This window comes from Onychostoma macrolepis, chromosome 05 (genome assembly GCF_012432095.1).
Source record: "Onychostoma macrolepis isolate SWU-2019 chromosome 05, ASM1243209v1, whole genome shotgun sequence".
NCBI lineage: Eukaryota > Metazoa > Chordata > Actinopteri > Cypriniformes > Cyprinidae > Onychostoma > Onychostoma macrolepis.
In genome coordinates this window covers 19612412-19628118 of record NC_081159.1, presented here as the reverse complement: position 1 = coordinate 19628118, position 15707 = coordinate 19612412, and the positions used below count along the sequence as shown (strand labels likewise).

Here is a 15707-nt window from a genome sequence, read left to right as displayed (position 1 = left end):
CAGCTTTTGTACCTTTATTTCTGAGAGTATATCTCTGAAAACCATAATTTGTCAGTACACTTCAGAACTGAAGAAAGTTTAGTTTTAGTTTAGTTTATTTATTTATAAAGCACATTTAAAAACAACAGGAGTTGCAACCAAAGTGCTGTACAACAAATATAAAACAAAGTAAAAAACATACCCAATCAAGACAAACAAAGGGATAAATAAAATTGTACACCCTCAAACAGAATTAAAACATACAGAATAAAAATGGGTTTTCAAAGCAGATTTAAACAAAGAAATAGAAGGAGAAGATCTTATGTGGAGGGGAAGACTGTTCCAAAGCCTAGGTGCTGTCACAGCAAAAGCCCGGTCGCCTTTCGTTTTAAAATGTGAACAAGGAACTGAAAGAAGAAATTGACTAGACGACCGAAGAGATCTAGAGGTGGAATGCGGAGTGAGGAGATTACAGATATACTGAGGAGCATAACCATGTAAAGCTTTAAAAACAAAAAGCAAAATCTTAAAATCAACACGAAACTGAACCGGGAGCCAGTGTAGAGAGGCGAGAACCGGGGTGATGTGCTCACGTTTTCTGGTGCCAGTCAATAATCTGGCTGCCGCATTTTGCACCAATTGCAATCGGTTTAGAGATGATTTAGGCAGACCCAGATAAAGTGAGTTACAATAATCCAACCTTGAAGTTATAAACGCATGAATTACAGTTTGAAGGTCCTTCATAGAAAGTATCTTCTTGATTCTAGCAATTGATCTTAATTGAAAGAAACTGCTTTTCACAACAGTACTAATCTGCTTATCAAAAGACAACACAGGATCAAAGACAACACCAAGGTTTCTAACATGATCACGTACATTTGATGACAGAGGGCCAAGCTGCTTGACAATGCCAGTGGACACAGCTGTTGGACCAAAAAACATTATTTCAGTTTTATCATTATTTAACTGTAAAAAAATTCAAGTTCATCCAGTATTTAATGTCCTGAAGACATGCAAACAGAGTAGACATAGAACAGTTATTGTTTTTAACAGGAAAATAAAGTTGAGTATCATCGGCATAGAGATGATATGATAATTTATGTTTCTGAAAAATATAACCAAGTGGAACCATATATAAGGAGAAAAGGAGAGGACCTAGAATAGAGCCCTGTGGAACACCGTAGGACATTTTAGCCCGAGATGAGAAATAGTTTCCCAGATTCACAGAAAAAGATCTGTCCTTAAGGTAGGAAGCAAACCAGTTCAGCAAAGATCCCTGAAAACCAGCTTGATCAAGTCTTTGAAGAAGGATGTCATGATCTTTTGTATCAAATGCTGCACTTAAATCAAGCATGATTAAGATACAGCAAGAACCAGAGTCAAGGGAAAGTAAAATATCATTAGTAACCATCACCAGGGCAGATTCAGTACTATGAAATTCTCTAAACCCAGACTGAAATCTATCAAAAATATTAAAAGTACTCAAGTAAGATGAAATCTGTGAATAAACAACTTTTTCCAAAACTTTTGAGATGAAAGATAATTTAGATATGGGTCTATAATTATTCAGATTATGCTGATCAAGTGAAGAAAAGTGAAGTGAACCAGTCGAGAGAGGTTGAAACTGATCCCACAGGTTAACTCTTTCTTGTGGACACACTGAGTCGCTTTCTCATGCGATTCACTTTTGAAATAGCAACATATTAAATGCATCACGTTGATGTTATCCAGCCTTACACTGTAGACTGTGTGAACAGGAAGGACTTGAACTATTGATATTAATATATTTAAGCAACTATTTTAAGTGGTGATTGAAAAGTGCTTATGCGAGTTATGTGACTGTGGTTTTTAGAGAGTGGAAGAGAGGATGTGTTGTAGAATGACTAATCCCAGATCGGTGTTCTGACTCAGAACATCCGTCTATACACTGCTGATTCTATCAGTGGCATACTGTAAAGAGGACAGACCGTACATTCCCACAGGTAGGCTGACTCGGGCTGCCAAACAGTGAGCTTGGACCACAGGGTGAATATATATGAAAGAGTGAGGAAGAAGAAAAGAGTGATTTATCACTCCAGTAAGTCAGCCAAATCCACACTCACTTTTCGTCAATTTTTCCACTCAGCCAAAAATAATAAATCCTTCTCTTTTGGCCTGTCTGAGCTCTGCTCCAGATGTTTTGCTGCTACAGAACAACCATGTTCCCGCTCACTGGTGACGTTCCATTATAGAGGTAGCTGCTCTAATGGAGGTCCAAAAGGCAACATATTGACTTTCAGTGTCGACTTTCCAACAATGGCTGAAATATCTCTGATAAAGTGTTTCCCATAATGACAGTGTTGTTATTGTTAACATAAAACGAAACTAAAACTTTTCCATTTTTGGTAATTAAAAATTCCAGCTGTTATAAAATATAAATATTTTTTCAAATACTTCATTCTCAAAATTAATTACAAACTAAAAACTAACTAAAAGTACTAAATGCACTAAAGTTAAAACTAAAAAAATAAACCTATATCGAAATATTTTTATAAAACTAATAAAAATGACAAAAGCACATACAATTATTAAAACATGAACTAAAAATAAAATCTGAAAACATAAAAATTAAAGCTAATTCAAAATATTAATAAATATTTTAATAGTACATAACTAAAATAACACTGAATGGTGAACCTTATGTTTTCTGAGTTAGGTTTTCAGTCTTTATGTACACTGTTGTATGGTCTGACATTGTCAGTTCTACTGAACAGATGGAATCACTCCTTCCTGTGAACCTTCTACCAGTATGCAGCATTTGTTCTCTACATTACACTAGATCAGGGCTCCACATGGTACTGTTTTCCTGCTCTCACCTTTTTCATTCCCTTCCTCTTACTTACTTTTCTTTCTTTTCTTCCTTTACTCTTTTTGCTCTCTCTCTATTTTTCACATGATGATAACTTGCAGTTCAATAAACTAAAAAAAAAAAACTTATATCGAAATATTTTTTATAAAACTAATAAAAATCACAAAAGCACATACAATTATGAAAACGTGAACTAAAAATAAAATCTGAAAACATAAAAATTAAAGCTAATTCAAAATATTAATAAATATTTTAATAGTACATAACTAAAATAACACTGAATGGTGAACCTTATGTTTTCTGAGTTAGGTTTTCAGTCTTTATGTACACTGTTGTATGGTCTGACATTGTCAGTTCTACTGAACAGATGGAATCACTCCTTCCTGTGAACCTTCTACCAGTATGCAGCATTTGTTCTCTACATTACACTAGATCATCAGGGCTCCACATGGTACTGTTTTCCTGCTCTCACCTTTTTCATTCCCTTCCTCTTACTTACTTTCTTCTCTTCCTTTACTCTTTTTGCTTTCTCTCTATTTTTCAATAATAGTTCAGTTCTATAATAACTGTCAGTTCGGTAAGCGAGTCAGAAGTTCAGTCAGACTGATTCAAAAACGTAACTTTTTTTTTTAGTTTTTTTTTATGATTCATTAAAATAACCAAATAATCTGCTTATTGTTCAGATTAAAACTGAATTTTGTTATCTGCATGCAGCCCAAAATCGAATTTTCTTACTAAGTCATGGTAAACAGTATTTTTTTCCATTGCATTCAATAAACACTGTAAACTCACTTTCACAAATTATATTCCGTAGCAGTACAGGAATATCACTGGACAATCACTGGAGTTTAATGAATGAATGAATGAGGCATTTATATAGCGCTTTATTGTGTATTGCAATACACCCAAAGCGCTTTACAATCATGTGGGGGGGGGGTCTCTCCTCAACCACCACCAGTGTGCAGCATCCACTTGGATGATGCAACGGCAGCCACAGGACAACGGCGCCAGTGCGCTCACCACACACCAGCTACAGGTGGAGAGGAGAGAGAGTCATAGAGCCAATCAAGTGGATGGGGATTATTGGGAAGCCATGATTGACAAGGGCCAGTGGAGGGAATTTGGCCAGGACACCGGGGTTACACCCCTACTCTTTACTCTTTAATTCATAATTTAATTCATTTGGATATGTTGCATTTTATTAGATGCATACTGTCTCAAACTGTTCTTCTCTCTCTTGCCCTCTCCATAGTCGTCCACACTACTCCTTCAACCACTACCCACTGGTTTCACTACACCACCATGACCTCCAGCCCCAATGTTTCAGCACAGTTCACCACCTTCTCCACAACTTTGCTGAGCAGCCTGGGCAGCTCCACCCCCAACACCACCACCACCACAGTGACACCGCTTCCGTGGAACCAGTTCAACATCATTGTCCTGGCCGTCATCATCATAGTCGTCATTGCTCTCTTGGCGGTGGTAGGTGGCGTGTACACTTACCGAGAATACCAGAACCGTAAGCTGAATGCCCCATTCTGGACCATTGAGCTGAAGGAGGACAACATTAGCTTCAGCAGCTATCATGACAGCATTCCGAACGCAGATGTTTCAGGGCTTTTAGAAGATGAAGTTAGTGACATGGGCAATGGACAACTTGCTTTAACCGGTCCTGGTAGTTTGTATAAGGTGTAACTGTTCCTTCACAGAAACTGGCCTGCTACGTCAGCGCTGGTCCGATGCTTGGCAGATTGCGGACCTACGGATATGTGGAGCCATGATTTATTTTTTAATTGTATGCTGATGGACCACGGACAAGGTTTTCCCACTGGACATAATGCAAACACTCACACAAGCACTTCAGAGCAAGAAGACAAAGTGATGAATGAGGAACATGAGCAGTGCATTGAACTGAAAAGCCAAGTTAAACATCCTGCCTTGTTGAAGGCCTTGGCTGATTCACAGCTGAAACATGTTGCCTTGCTTTGAAGAAAGAAAAGAGATGCAGAGACTAATTAACTAACGTGTGACAGAATACTAGACAATGAAGCATGTCTGATTGAGTATTAATACAGCGACAGTGAGACATGCATGACGTTTCATCACACCTGGATAGATCAAATGCATCTGCTTAATAACTTAATTTGCATACTTGCAGTTACATCCATTCACATGCTCCCTTTGTAAATGCTGTTTTAAATGCACACAGTGGACGTTAGTTTTCTACAAACTCAGGATGGATATCGTTTTATGTTGTTTTTTTCTTTGTGTGTGTGTGCAAACCACACGGTTTTAGTGTCGCTTCTTACATGCCATTACATGTGCAGGACTTTAGGGGGCGCCGTTACACTGGACCTGGCATACAGAGCAGGCCTGTGTATTACCAATGGAAATACATACTACTAAATGGCAGATGCTGAATGACATGAATTTGCATTCATTTGCATTTTTTGGCAGGCAGAAGCAAATTGCACGAAGGGATGATTTGTTTTTATCAGGCCAAAGAGGATCTGTGTGTCAGTCTCAGATGGAGAGAGCCTGACTAATTCTTGTCACAGTTTTACAACGGCAAAGTGGATTTAGAAGACTGTTTCATGGTGTATGGAATTGTACTTGTTTTATTTATTTTCCAGAAATTTTCTCCTCAATCCGCTTTTCCTTCGTGACTTGTCAACGGCCACCTGTTAAAAGGTGCCATGCCTTGTAGTGCGGACTTGACACAACTTGTCTGACTGGGTGAGTTTAAGTTTTGGTTAATTTATTTGGACGAACCTCTCTGTCGTATTGATGACTTAGGGTCTGTTTGAGTGAGTCGCAGAGGAGGGGAACATATATGATCAGATGAGCAATAATGCTTGATGGGTCCAACAGCCGTACTGGACAGTAATCAATCACTGCCATTTGTGTAGCACAGGCTAAAACAAGTTGAGCAACTGGTTCAGTGACGAAGAAGTGCACATGTTTGACTGTGTGGGTGCTGAGCAGGGTAATACTATTATTAATCTTATGATTATTGGAATTGGACAAAAGAGTACAAAACATCATGTCAGTCAGTAAAAGAACATATAAAACGGTGTGTATGAATGAGTCTGATCCTGATAGGCTATGGTCTGAACTTGAAGACAAGAGCAATAGTTCATTTGTGATTGTATGTCAGATGACTCTTGGGATATCTTCTTTTAGCTCCCTCCCTACTTTCACCATCCTGAAGCTGTCTTTACCCGAGGTGTGTTGGTACAAAACTATGTAAATATGAGATGTACAGAATAGTTGTCATGAGGACGCTGCTATTGTATTGGTACATATGGCAACGAGTCTTGTTTCTGTGACCAGCATACTCATGCGCACACATAGAGACTGGCGTTGTAATGGTGTCTTAATCTCGCATTGTATGCATTGTGCAGTATGCATGGTGCACCACATTCACAACTAACTCTGTGAAAGATTTCAATAAAAGCCAGTTTTCCTATCATATGTGCTTTCATTATTATTATTATTATTATTATTATAATATCAACAGTCTGTTTCCTGACCAGCTTGTTCGTAGTGCGCACAAAACTAGAAAGCATTAGTGAAAAACATAAGCTTCAGTTGAATAAAGTTTGTTACATTTCACTTTTGGGAAAAATTATTATTCAGTTCTACAGTATTTGAGGCACTGTGAATCTATTTTGTGTTTTTATCAGGCTAACATTTTTTATATTTATTTGTTACTAGGCAAATGGTGGACACCGTAACACATTTCAATTGTCTGGAGCTGCTGTTTACTAATTCCATGAATTAGGTGTACATTTCAGACATCTTCATTAGTCATCATAACCTAAAATAGAACTGTCCAAACTCATTCATGAGATCCCTACAACTAAAAAAAACAGACAATTTTTATATTATGTCATTCAGATGTATTTATTTCATTATCTATATTATTCTATTTTTCAAACCAAACTAAATACCAAACTGCATTTGTCCAAATGCATGAGCATTAGTATTTTACATTGATGACATTAAGTTGATGTAATTTTAAAGAAACAAAATAAAATTATACCAGATGCATTTGACTTATTCTGCAAAACTAAGATGACCCTGAAATTCTGAGGCTGTCGATCAGTTATATTTACCTTCGGCATTAAGATGTATGTCAAGCACGACGCTTGTCAAGTACATAAGTACATCCCAAAGTCACCTGTAAATACGTCAGTTTGCAGTGTTCTTTTCGTGCGACCGCAAATATCAAGCAAAGGTTAAAGCATGACTCCTTTCTTACATGTACAGTAAACTATATTGCTCAGATCAGTTTCTTTTCTGTTCAGTATAATCATCACTTTCATCTACAGACCATGTGTCTCTGATGGCATCATCTGTTAGAATCGTGATGTAGGATCAATCAAGTAAGTGCCTGACTTCAAAGGTTTTGTTTTCTAACATTTTAACATCTTGTAATGCATCATTTCAAATATTTATAGCCCTCCTCCCTTACATAGCACATGAAGCTATTTTGAGTTTGAGCAATATGCTGAGCTATATAAACTGTTGTGTTCTGGTATGATCTAGTCAATTTCTATTGAGCAAAAATGTGTTAGTAATAAGTGCCACAAAAGGAGTTCTGTGTTTAGAAGCCCACACACATTCCAAAAATGTGATCTAAATCTGTTTTGATCTGTACTTATAGTGGCTGCCCCCAGGTGGCTTGTGTTTGAGTCATACTGCAACCTTCTTGTATAGTTCTAATGTACAGAGTGAATGTTTAATCACAACTACTGGATGACACAATTTCCATATCGTGACTTTTCTTCTGAGATGAACGGTTTGCTTTTGCTCAATCCTGAAAAACAATCCAGTGGAGAATAGCTATAAAAGCCCCCCACCTACTTAAATGTTCTCATCTTTAATTTGTACCCTTCTTAAAGGTCAGAGGTAGATAGCTGGGGAGTATTCCTGCAATCGCCCACACCTTCTAGGTATCCATTAAGGGGTCATAAAACAAATATCACAGAATCTGAGTCACTTTTTAAAGTCATACTTAGTACATGCTTTCATTTAATTCATTTTTCCTTTTTCCTTCAAAGCAGATAAAAAACATCCTCCTGAAATAAGTAAATATCTACAAATAAGCAAAAAAGTAATTCAAATTAGCTAGTTTATTCATTTACTCTTGCCATGGATGAACATGAATGAACAAGAATTACTGTAGCTGTTCGTATAAAGCCTGGTAAAGACTCTGAGAGCTTGCCAGTGGGCGGGACTAATGTGCAAAACTGTAATCTCATTGGCTAGTGCTTACCTTTAACGGTCCGCGTTTCGGTTACAGCATATCACTACCTGAGATAGGACGAGAGCAAAAAGAGACAGCTTCGACTATTGTAAAATAATGTCATTAAATACTAACAGATCAAATGTTTTACATGTAAGTAACTTTTAGCGTGTTCTTAAACTCTGACCTCATTATTGTTAGTCATTTTTCACAGAAACAATGTTTAATGGAGAAACTAACTTTTGAAACCATAAAAAAGGTGTTATTGTTCACATTGCTCCACCCCTGCATTTGTCACCTGCTCCCTCGTATAAAAAAGGCTTGAAGTGTCATACAGAAATATGATGATAATGTTGATTTTGTTTGCGATATTGTAAACACAATGCAGGCTGGCTGTGGGAGTGATTGAAAACACGACTGATTTTCACTAATCTCCCGTCCCAGTTAACACTGCATTTTTCCATTTTGCTAATGGAGAGCATTTCGAGTGGAAACTAACTGTTGTAGTAGTGAGAGTCTTTCGTATGTCTCTCTTGCCTACCTGGAAATACTGTTGCCATGACACAGAGATGTTGAGGTTCTTGTCGAGATCATCCCTCAATCCCACAAACCCTGCGGTGACACACATCACAGTGACATGTTTATGAGAATTTTTTTGCATGTCTAACTCTGATATTGGCAAAATGTGATCCAGATGAATAATGCAAACTTAGTCAACACAGCCTCTCTGCTCTAAATCAAACAAGTCAGTTACTTCGCTCAAGTAATCAGTAATGAAAAACAGATATGTGAATCATTACTGCACATCAAAAATCCCGAGACATTTAAACTAATCTGAGCACATGACGCCGGAAATCAACAGCATTTAACCAATCGAGTGCTGACAAGTGGAATCTGATGTCATTGTGGCATCACTGAGCCATGTAGGCCTTTGAAATGGAAGACATTTGCGGGCATTTTCTTTTACTTACTTTGATATCATCTGGGAAACTGCCCTCTTTTGGAAATTTAACTTGAGTTATGTAAATAGAGTAACCGATAAAAATGAGTCATATAAATGTATATATATGTGTGTGTGTGTGTGTGTGTGTGTGTGTGTGTGTGTGTGTGTGTGTGTGTGTGTGTGTGTATGTAACTGGAAAAACATAATCTGTGTCTGAATCAACAGTGAGATGCTCACAAACAGACTGAATGTCCCTAAAGCACCAGCAAAACCTAAACATGCACAGTGCATAACGATTTTTGCTGATGCTTCTGCTAACACCCACACCCAATGGGAGCACACGTATATACATGTGGTGACCTTCTTTGCATGATTGATTACAGATATTTCTTATGACTTCCAGTCAACATTGTGGGAAAATACCAGATGGGTGGTCTCTGAAGTACTTGAGGTCTATGTTTGCTCTTAAAGAGATAGTTCACCCAAAAATTCAAATTCTGTCACCATTTACACATGTTGTTCCAAACCTGTGTCACACCTTATTCTGCAGAATACAAAAGGAGAAATTCTGAGGAATGTCCTGGTCAGTGGTTTCTGTGCAATGAGAGTGGTCGTGAAGACTGAAAAAAGGATGCAAAATCACTTTTTAGGTCTCCTGAAGACACGTGATGGAACAGTTGAAATTGAAGTCGATAATAGGGACTTTAAACAACAACAGCAGCTGATGGAATGGCAACAGTGTTCTGCAAAAATGGCAATAACTATTAATAGTTTACGTACCGTCACTGATGCATAACCTGTTATGATATCATTAAATGGTTCAGTGAGTTTAATTTGAAAACCATGAAAGAATCATTAAAAACATATTTTAAACGTATAAAAAATCACTAGAAGATCTGATACAAACAAACGTTTACTTTGCTAAATTGCAACACAATCCTCAAACAAAATTGCTACCATGTGGCTGCTCTGGAGGATTTGAGCTACATTGCACAAGTAGACTACTTTGTTACTTTTACAGTAATTATTGCAACCTTTGGAGACTTGATAACATTTTGTAATGACATGAGGGTGAGTAAATGATGGCAAGTTTTTTTTTTGTTTTGTTTGTTTGTTTTTTTCTGGGTGAACTGCCCCTTTAAGATTTATTTTCAATGTCGCTCTTCAGGACCTTCTAAGATTAAAGATTTAAACTTTTGTGTCTTAAAACACATGACTGTTCTCCATCCACCAACCACGTCACCTTACTGTCGTAGCTGTAGGTTTTATTGAGTGAACTGATAAAAGATTGAAATTACAAACGGTGCTAATAACTCAAATGAAACAAGATGGTGGCTTAGATTACAACTGATTAGATATCAGTGAAATGTATGAAAGCATGCTTTAAATAGTGAAAGCTATGAGTTTTCTGTTACCATGATCGCATCCACCCTCATCTCACCCACAGGTGATGCAGAGTTAATAGCGCACCGTTGAGCGCGTGGGAGAGACATAGCCTCTCATTACAGTCGAGAACTTCATCCGGTACAAGAGACATTTCTTGTGTGAGGCTGCAGTTATTTCAACTTCTTGAGGAGCAGGCATGGATACAGCGCGGGCAGCCAGGGCGCATATTATCTGGACATCGATAGCTTTGGTCTTTATTTTAACCGCGTCGTGCTTGACATACGTCTTAATGCCGAAGGTAAATATAACTGATCTACAGCCTCAGAATTTCAGATTCTCTATCTGGATAGATATTGTTATTGTGGACGATAAAATTACCCGGTGTTCAGGATTCTGTGGAATGCTTTGAAAAATAACTTGGCGATTGATTTGGTAAAGATAGTTTACTATTCTAGTAAGCATTCGGTTCTAACATTTTTATGAAAAAAGAGAAAAAAAGTTCCGATCCTCAGTTCACATAGACTAGGTGCACAAACAGGGCAGAGAAACACTTCCTTGTTTTCCATCTTAGAGCTTTTTCCAGTATTTTATGTGAATAGCTAATTCATGGATCAAGTTGCAGAGGGCGTGTTTGTAAACAACGAATGGATGCATTTATGCGTTTTTACGTAGGCTCTGTTTCTGTGCAATCTGCTCTTGAAGTGACATGTCTTACTGTAACCTCAGCAGGTGCCTGGATGTCAAAGAATTAGCATCGTGAATGGTAAGTTATACCTGAATATTATCTCATGTTTACATACTATGTATTCGCGGAATTTATTTCCATTTTTTCTTCAGCTACATTGCTCGTTAGGCTTTTTGTTTATAACGGTATTCAATGGGAGCAAGGGTGTAGTTTTGGTTTGATTGCGTAACTGCAATAAAGTAATAGGCTAGTTAACAATTACTTGTTTACATAGGATATATAATGTATTTTATATTATTTAGACACTTGGGCTATAGTTTGACAGAATGTTCTAATTCAACACGCCATGGGAAGTCAATCTAACATAACATTTTCATATATTGATATTATTTCTTACTCCTTAACAGTTCATCAGGCTCTTAATGATTTAATCTCTGCCATCACTGGCATATCTTAAAGCCAGGTTTTTCCATCACTCATCATTAGAACCCATTGTCTCTCGATTCTGACTTGTACTTGCTCTTATGAAAAAGTATCATAGTACTTAACTGTAGCATTTGTTATAATAAAGATAGCCTATTAATCATTTCCGGGCCAATAATGACTTTTTTTTTTAAATTAATCTATATTGCATTTGTTATGAGAAACAATAGCTACAACATGCCACAGTTGTAATACAAATCTATAGGGAAAATCTATTCCCTTAACATATTATCTATTATAAATTATACAAGTTAGACTAAATTTACCACAATAAATAAGCCTACAGTAAAACGTGATAAATTATAGTAAAGGTGGTCACGAGTAGTTTAAAAATATTTTAATATTATGTTAGTGCTGGTGCAAGATTATGTTTTCTCCTCTTTTCATCAGTCTTTTTAGTTTGTGCCTTTTTTAAGATAATGCTTGACTTTTTCTCCATAGCATTTTAAAGTGGCAGTTTCTCAATAGAATTCAAATAGATGGCATATTTTACCATCAGCTTCGCTATATAGGAATGGCTCGCGCAAATCTTCTCGAGCTCGCTGGTGAACGCTCACGGAGTATAGGGTGATTCGCGCGCCGCTCGTGCACAATTAAAAGAACTGCGCTTCAGTCATGTTGTTAGACTTTGTTCTGTTCACGTCACTGTATTACTCCTTTAAGCCACGTTCGGCGTTTTAGAGCGTCTCTGAGGAAGGCGCATGTGCCCACGGTCATTTGGCGGAAAACCAAAGTTCTAAAATGAAGAACACTTGAGAATTTTTGTAATAATTTGTGATAAATAAAAGAATACTGTTGCTACGGTAACCTCCTCAGCGAATGCGACTCCTGTTCGGAAAGTTGAAACTACACGAAAGCGTTCGGAACCCCAGTTAAAACGTGTATAGCCTGCTATATCCTTCTGTCTCGTAAGACAATGGAATCTGCGCAATGGGGTCTCTGTACATTTGCTGAGTTACAGCGCCTGCTGTGACTGTACAGTCCAATTCTGCAATTAACGTTACTGCAAGTAACATCATGCTGGTCTGTGTAGATGTTTGGTCTGCTCTCTGCCGTCTCTGTTCTCTCTTCTCTTCTCACTGGTGCTCTCTCCTCCTCTCGCTAACTTCGATGCCTGATTGAATGGCACGCATCCATCTATTTCGACCTACGGCTACTTTTTACAGGTCGTCTGGATTGATGTTATTAACGTGTATATTAAGCCAAAAGTTATTATTTGACACCAATAACCATCCACAAGCGACTAAACAATTTGTTTACATGAAAACTGAGCATGATTTAAACAAACAGGCTTTACAGCGTGTTTTGTAGTCAATGAAATAAATAATAAAAGTTGATACCGCAATTAACATAAAAAGAAAACTAGCTTACGCTACTGCAAATGGTACTGTTTGAAGAATCTCCATTCTAATTTATTGCAGTTTAACGGTAGTATAGTAAATGTGGTTACTACAATGGTAATGGTAACATGCTATAATGCTAACATGTTGTATAACTGAGCCAGTTGTGCTTGTGTGTTTGTGGGAGTCTGCTGTGAGAATGTTTGAGTGGGGAGCCAAACTTTCTTGCGGTGTTTTAGTGTAAATGCATTTTTGTGGTCTGTTTCAGTGCATTTTCCTGTACAGCTGTGAATTGCACGTTTAGTCATACAGCAGTTTTATTTGTTGGCATTTTTAATCAGCATTCGTTCAGCGGTGGAAACCTTGGAGATGCTTACTGATGTTTTTCTTTTTTGATCGCACAGACTCTGCAATAGAAAGTATGTTCAGACAAGGACTCTCTCGGGAACACTGGCTTTTCACAGGTGATTGTCCACAAAAAAAAAAAAATGGTTTCACAAAGTCCACATTTCTCATTAAAAACTGTACTATATTGAAATGACTTAACCTCAACCTCTGTGATTCTATAATGAAACTTCTTGCTACATGTTTATCTTCTTCAAGCTCGGGGCTACAATCCGACAGATGATTGCTTGATCTGGGAGGATGAGTGGCATGGATACAGCGATAAGACTGCGAGTATTCTGGACCACACCAACATGTTGATGGTCATTCGAGAGAAAGGTGTCTACCTGGTCTACATACAAGTTAACTTCCAACTGAACCTACAGAAGGACAACAGCTCTACTGTAGAACTCAAAATTTTAGTGGATTTCATTTCTGATGGGGAGAAGCAACTATTTGCAGCCGCACAAGACACTCAGGTGGTGACTGACTCGCCTCAGGACGCCAAGCTCAACACTTTCCTTCTGATGAAAATGCAGCCAACAAGTCAGTTATCAGTGAGAGTATTTCCGAGTCAATCTGTGAACTGCAAACCACAACCCTTTTCTAGTTTTATCACTATCATAAAATGGGCAGATGACTGGTAGACTGATGCATATATTGCAGAAGTTACTGGCTTTCCAGGTGAAAACTATATCCATGTCCAGTTTTTACAGTGGCTGTTGTTCTTAATATTCTTGTTAGCTTTAAATGTGACATTTCGGAGGAATGCAGTCTCAATATCAGCTGCTAGAACACCTGAGATTTTCCAGCTGTTGTACTAGGAAATGCTCGCTGACATTAACAAGGATTGCGTGGGGGGTTGTGATACTTTCTTGGTGTTTTTTCTTCTTCCTTTCGAAATATGAAGATCACATCTCATGATTTTCTCAGAAGCATGACACATTTTCCTCTCAACAGATATATGAGTTAGGTTTGTTTTGTTTCAGTTTTTTTATGAGTCAAGACGAAAAAGGGCACGATATACTGTTAATGAGCACTGACTTTGAAGATTCTCATGTATTTCGTTACGTACATAAAAGATGTGCCTGAAAACAAACATTGTTTTACAAAACAGTAGTAAGCTAATTCTGAACAAGTGGGTATTTCTTCAGTGAAATGCATCTTCCTGTATATATAATCACAGTTTTTTTATCATCGACAACTGAATGTAAAAACCTCATAACACCCTATCTTTGTCTAGCGTCAGTGTTTGATATAAATGCTCTTTGTTTCAAAAGCTATGGAGCTTTTATGGAAATTTTAATGGGTAAATATGTGCTTCTTTTTAAGACAAGAAACCAGCATTTTTTAAAGCTCTTGAAATGCGGTGCCAGTTTTTAGCTGTAAGCAGATTCATCCAGCCACAGAAGCATTTATTTGTTCATGCATGGATGTCATGGAAATGTTTTTTGTTTTTTTTTATGGGGGTGACTAGGGGTGGGTTTTTTGGTTTTTTTCTTCACATAAAAAAATACCACTAGTTACACTAATCCAATCAGTCAAACAAGCCGTATGAATCTGTACAACATCAGCTGTTTTAATAAGAAAGTGGAGTGTTTTTCTTTTCCAGCGAGTGGGAAAGTTTCTTTTTCAAACCCAGTATTTTTTCAGTCAGGAAAATACCATTTATGATGATGCATACTTTTTTGTATTCAGATGACTCAAACCTGCTGGCTAAGTCTAAAGAGTATATTTTAAATGAGACTAAATGTAATGATGTATGAAAGTTTTGTTCTTTCACAGCTAAGCCCTTATACTTGTGTTGTAACTAACAAGTTCACACAGTGATTTCAATTGACTACTTTTTTTTTACTGTTCTCAAATATGCAAACAATATTATATTTATATGTCATTTGTAATATTTTTATTTAAACTAATAATTATAAATAAAGCAATATGTTTTCCCTCTGCATGCCTCAGATATTGTGTAAGTAATTTTTTGTACATTAGCCACATCAACAAACATCACACTTAAATAGAAAGTTGTTTGTGACAGACGTTTAATAAATGAATGGCTATATCAATGTCACAAACACAATGTAATATCACAAACAAATTGCCTTGTATTGTTATCTGAACTTTTTTATGTCTTTTCTGTCTAGACAGGTTTTTTTATTTATTCTTATATTTTTTTTTAGGCTTGTTTCCTAGGTAAATTCCTAGGTATAAAGTACACAAAAGAAAACATTCAAGTTCAGCTAAAATTGTACAAAATATGACAGTATGACCATATATTGTGTCTGAGTTATTTTGTACTTGGGTAGAATAGCAAATTAAATTGATAAAATAATAATAAACCCTTCAGTAAAGGTTTATTAAAGATGAATTATTTAGAGAGAAAAAGAAATGTTGATGTCTGTCAAACT

General features: G+C 37.0%; 2 protein-coding genes and 1 long non-coding RNA gene across 4 annotated transcripts in view; 2 read left to right on the top strand and 1 right to left on the bottom strand.

Moving 5' to 3' along the window:
- The window catches only part of si:dkey-220k22.1 (multiple epidermal growth factor-like domains protein 9), an 80288-nt gene extending 73989 nt beyond the window's left edge, over nt 1-6299 (top strand). Inside the window, exon 6 of the mRNA XM_058776180.1 lies at nt 4080-6299. Coding sequence (XP_058632163.1) covers nt 4080-4522 — 443 coding nt within the window. The 3' untranslated portion in view covers nt 4523-6299. The remainder of the gene's footprint in view (nt 1-4079) is intronic.
- LOC131540889 (uncharacterized) lies at nt 5669-9117 on the bottom strand. The gene is made up of 2 exons (XR_009271352.1): nt 8620-9117; nt 5669-8146 (listed from the first exon to the last, which is right to left on the bottom strand). It is a non-coding gene; the product is annotated as an uncharacterized LOC131540889 (long non-coding RNA).
- A 453-nt stretch (nt 9118-9570) lies between these two features.
- Nucleotides 9571-15251, top strand: si:dkey-220k22.3 (uncharacterized protein LOC796870 homolog). Of its 2 annotated transcripts, none has more exons than XM_058776228.1 (4): nt 9571-10705; nt 11137-11170; nt 13320-13379; nt 13519-15251. In XM_058776228.1, exons 1-4 carry the CDS (start codon nt 10604-10606, stop codon nt 13944-13946), a joined length of 624 nt encoding a protein of 207 aa, XP_058632211.1. In that variant the 5' UTR covers nt 9571-10603; the 3' UTR covers nt 13947-15251. The 2 variants fall into 2 exon arrangements, with proteins under 2 accessions (XP_058632211.1, XP_058632210.1); XM_058776227.1 differs by having other exon boundaries at nt 9575-10705; nt 11134-11170.
- Nucleotides 15252-15707: the final 456 nt, after the last annotated feature.